The sequence below is a fragment of the Seriola dumerili genome, unplaced genomic scaffold (genome assembly GCF_002260705.1).
Source record: "Seriola dumerili isolate Sdu_G_001 unplaced genomic scaffold, Sdu_1.0 BDQW01000291.1, whole genome shotgun sequence".
NCBI lineage: Eukaryota > Metazoa > Chordata > Actinopteri > Carangiformes > Carangidae > Seriola > Seriola dumerili.
In genome coordinates, this window is record NW_019174546.1 from 4,027,933 (window position 1) to 4,032,530 (window position 4,598).

General features: G+C 44.6%; 1 protein-coding gene across 1 annotated transcript; it reads right to left on the reverse strand.

Annotated features, from left to right (window-relative positions):
* Positions 1-1,374: 1,374 nt before the first annotated feature.
* On the reverse strand, positions 1,375-4,200 carry LOC111231053 (delta-type opioid receptor-like). Its single transcript, XM_022758018.1, has 3 exons — positions 3,956-4,200; positions 2,826-3,178; positions 1,375-1,913 (listed from the first exon to the last, which is right to left on the reverse strand). The coding sequence occupies exons 1-3, from the start codon at positions 4,198-4,200 to the stop codon at positions 1,375-1,377; spliced, it is 1,137 nt and encodes a 378-aa protein (XP_022613739.1).
* Positions 4,201-4,598: the final 398 nt, after the last annotated feature.

The window sequence follows — 4,598 nt, forward strand, 5'->3', positions numbered from 1 at the left end:
AGGTGAGAACATGCCAGGTCGACAATACTATGTACAATTGTTGACATCTCCTGGATGTGACGCAGCGTGTTCAAAGGTGTGGAGCAGTGTCAGATGTAATAACAGTTTCACAAAGGTTCAGCTTTAAACAACAGTGGATGAAGATGTTTTCGAAGCCTTGTCAAAGTCAACCATCTTGTCAATGAGGAAAACAACGTTGATTCAGTATCTTCTTGCGGTGAATTACAGAGGATGATCCCTGAGAGGTTATTAAGTATCCTACATAGGTTTACTGCCAAAGCGAGACCCTTCAAAGGCTATGTACAAATTTACAGTACAGCTAGGCACCAAACTACAATTCACTTAAAACGCAGTTCGTGTAAAACAATGCTCATGCTGCGGGCTGTTCCTGAAACTAATTCAGGGACAATTATAATTTTTTTTATTCTGTGCACAAAATATTAGTTGATCACTTGACAATTTACAGATCAGGTTAACAAAATGCAAATATAGCTACACAACAAAATACTTTTGGTTTGCCTTGTTTGACATCTTCCATCATCTTTTCATTGTTGATATACACTATGTGATAAATACACTGAGCTTCAATTTCCTCAGAAGCTCATAAATTATGCACACTATACAATGACTCAGGATCTAACTGGGCGGTGATACAAGAGGCATCTTTGAACTTTAATCATCACTATGTCATCGGTGTTTAATCTAAACTTCACCTTAAAGGATGTCCCGCGATAAGACCAAACCCAACAATGTGTCTGTCTCTAAATACTTCCCTATATCCCTACCCTGGCTGTGGCACACTGGTTCCTACAGAAGATGTAAACAGGTCACAAACATATAGTTTAATTTTCCAAAAAGGCTCAGTAGTTTTCTAAAAATGATGGGGGACTGTTTTTTTGTTTTTTTTAACGATACACAAACAGGAGTCAATTAGGCCTATGTTGGGGGACTATTTTCAGTGGTGGATTCATACATGTTTGGTGATGCAGTGGGAATTTACAGGAGGATTAAGTCAAAAATAATGACAGTGCTTGTTTATGACATGTGATGAAGGAACACGTCGCCCGGTGCAACAGTGTGCCTCATTGATGTATTTTTCATAGTTTTTTAACAACGGCGGAGGAATAAAATATATCAGGGTTTAGTAGAATCTGTCCATTGTTGGTTTTGGTCTTTACATGGGATTTGTTGTCAATAAGAAAAATGTAGAACATCCTTTAAACCAACATGCTTTTGAATTCTCTGGCCAGCAATTATGGATAAGTACATAGAAACTAGCCCTCTCCGTTAGATGGCAGTGGTAATTTGAGTCAAACCCAGGTCATTGGAGTCCTCCCAGCCCTGACAGGGCAAAGAGGACATGTCCATGGCTAGTCATACAGGCCTGGCCTGCCTTACATCTCCCCGAGCTTCAGTGGGACACGAGTGGTCCCGCAGGGTGCTCCTCACCCGGCTCACCCCCTGGCAGTCCCCGTGTCCTTTGGCACCGGGGCAGCAGAAGTCCCTGAAGCACCTCTTGAAGTTCTCATCCAGGAAGGCGTAGAGGATGGGGTTGAGGCTGCTGTTGGTGTAACCCAGCGCCACGCAGAAGAAGTAGGCGGCCATGACGGCGGTGGTCTCGGGAACGTTGGCCGACAGCGCCTTGACCAGGATGAAGATGTGGATGGGCGTCCAGCACACCACAAACACGGCGACCACCACCAGCACCAGGCGCGTGATTCGGCGGAGGTTGCGGTCCTTCTCGCGTGAGCCCGACAGGAGGCGCACGCTCTTCAGCCGCATGACCATCAGTGTGTAGCAGACGGTGATGATGATTACGGGTGCCACAAAGGCGAAGATGAAGACACAGATCTTCATCAGCGTGTCCCAGTAGGTGTAAGGCTCTGGGAACTGTAGAGCACACTCTGTGGTCCCTGTAGTCATTTACAGGAAAACAGAGTTAGAGGAAGAGATTTGACCAGTCGAATATAGAGATACAGCCATTTTTAAGATCATCAAAGGTATTACAATTCATCCTCTGGGGAACGTGAATGTCTGAACTAAATTTCATGGCAACCCAAGAAGTAGCAGAGACATTTCTCTAAAAACCAAAATAAGCCAACCTCATGATGGAACTTGGAAATGTCAGGGGGATCACGTCCTCTGGGGAACATGAATGTCTGTGTTAAATTTCACGGCAATCCATCCATTGGTTTTATGGGATAGTTCAGTCTGAAGCTAAATGTTGGACCAAGAGACAGACTGATTGACACTAACAACCAGAGAGCCACATCTCTAGCATAACTACAAATTTTAATGTCACATCCCACGATGCAGTAAGGTCATCACCATAGAAAGGTAAAGGGCAGAATCCAATTCATCAGCTAGTCTAATAGCTCTGGGTAAAGTGGACTGCGCTTTATTGAATGGAGGCTCATTGTGAACATGAACAATTTATTAGACTGTGGCTGAAGGAAAAAAAATTAATCTTTCAAGCTCCATTCTCCGTCAGGGAAGACCCATTATGGCTGTCATAGCTTCATCTAGTCAAGTAGCTGTAATGCAGGCTCTCATCTAACCTACAAAAAAATCCTCTTCATTGAAACTGATGGGTGCTTCCTGCAGCTAATTGAGATAATTCAGGGCAAGGATGTTGCAGTGCAGTGGGGTTTCAAATTTTGAAATTGCTTACAAGAGTCCCTTTGCATCTGATAGAAGGAGTGAAGTCACTATAGCAGACACAGACATCTGATGAACCATATGAGGAGAAAGATGTAGACTCGTAAAAAAAAAAAACCCTGTCAACCATCACAGGTGGTGAGTAACAGTGTGAAATTCAAGGTTACCGTTATTGGTTTTAGTGCTGCCAAGTATCATGGCGGGGATCCCGGCAGCAGACGACAGCACCCAGATGATCACGTTTATGATCTTGGCCTTGACTGGCGTGCGGAAATCCAGGGCCTTGACCGGGTGGCACACGGCCACGTAGCGGTCCACGCTCATCATGGTCAAGGTGAAAATGCTGGTGAACATGTTGTAGTAATCAATGGAGATGAAGACTTTGCACGCCACCTCGCCAAACGGCCAGGAGCTGAGCAGGTAGTCGGTACTCTGGAAGGGCATGGTGGTGGTGACCAGAGCGTCTGCCACAGCCAGGTTGAAGATGTAGATGTTGGTGGCTGTTTTCATTTTGGTGTATCTGTAATGTTGTGGTGGTGGTGGGGGGTAGGGGGGGGGATCAGGAAGGAGTTGAATTTTTACTGTATTTGTTGCTTAAACACTTTAAAAGAGAAACAAGGTTAATGAAATCATGTTTTCAGATAAGGATTAGTTGCTGTCTCTCCTGAATAAACAGATTAACTTCAGTGGTCAGAACGGGCGACTGTATGCACACATACGGCATATCTCCTACTTTTTCCACTTCCATCATCTCTTGCCAAATTCACTTTTTTAAAATGTAATCTACCAAGGCTGTTTTCACATCCAACAGTTCAAATTAAAAAACCTTCATGAGGCTTTACACAGAACCTCACATGAAATGGAACAGATCAGCGTTGAAAGGAAATATTGACATTACAATCCTTGTGACAAGAAAAAAAAATCTCAGGGTTATGCAGATGTAAAAAAAAACAAAAAAAAAAACACTTTTCCATCAAATGTAGCTACATGCAGGAGAAACACCATAAGGGGCATACACAGGCGAATTACATTTGCTAACATGTGTTCATGTTAACAAATGTAATTCCTTTTGTAAGCTTTCCTTTTCTTCTTCTAAACAGTTAATTTACATTTCCGGCCCTGCAGGGACCTGGATACACATGTTTCTAAACTCCATACATTGATGAGAACAGCTGAACAAACACCACTGTTCAAAACTGAATACGCACAAAATGTCCTATTGCTTTATGCACGCAGTCACGCGCGCTCTTTACACGACTGACATTGCTTTTGACATACGAAAAAGCTTACAACTCACCTAATGATGACGTACATGACCAAACAATTGCCCACCAAACCCACCACAAACACCACGGAGTACACCGCGACTATGATGGGGATGATGGGCGACATGGGCTCGGGTTCATTGTCCCATGTGCCGTTGGGTGTGTAGTTGAAGATGTCCGATACGCCGGGTTGCCAGGTGAAGTTTGGGATGCACTCCTCTGGCTGGCCCGAGGGACACCTGTCCTCTTTGTAGATGTGCACCACGCTGCTCTCCATGGCGCTGAGCGCTGCCTGCACCGGCCGGGCTGCTGCTGCTGAGGCTGCTGGGCGTAAACTGTCCGTTCAGCTTAAACAGATATCGGTCTGGAGAGCTGAATTTCTGACGACTGCTACCAAACAACACACACACACACACACACACACACACACACACACACACACACACACACACACACACACACACACACACACACACGGACAGCAAAATTCTACATAAGCACTGATTATAGCTCCAGCGAATAAGAGCGCAACAGCTCCGCGCTCAAGGACAATTATGTGTGCCATCACCTTACCTGTTTTTTTTTTTTTTCCTGCTTCCAAAAAGTTCATTCAAATAACAGCAGACTGGTGAAGGAGTGTCTGACAGGACGCACGGGCACGGATTGAAATTCGGA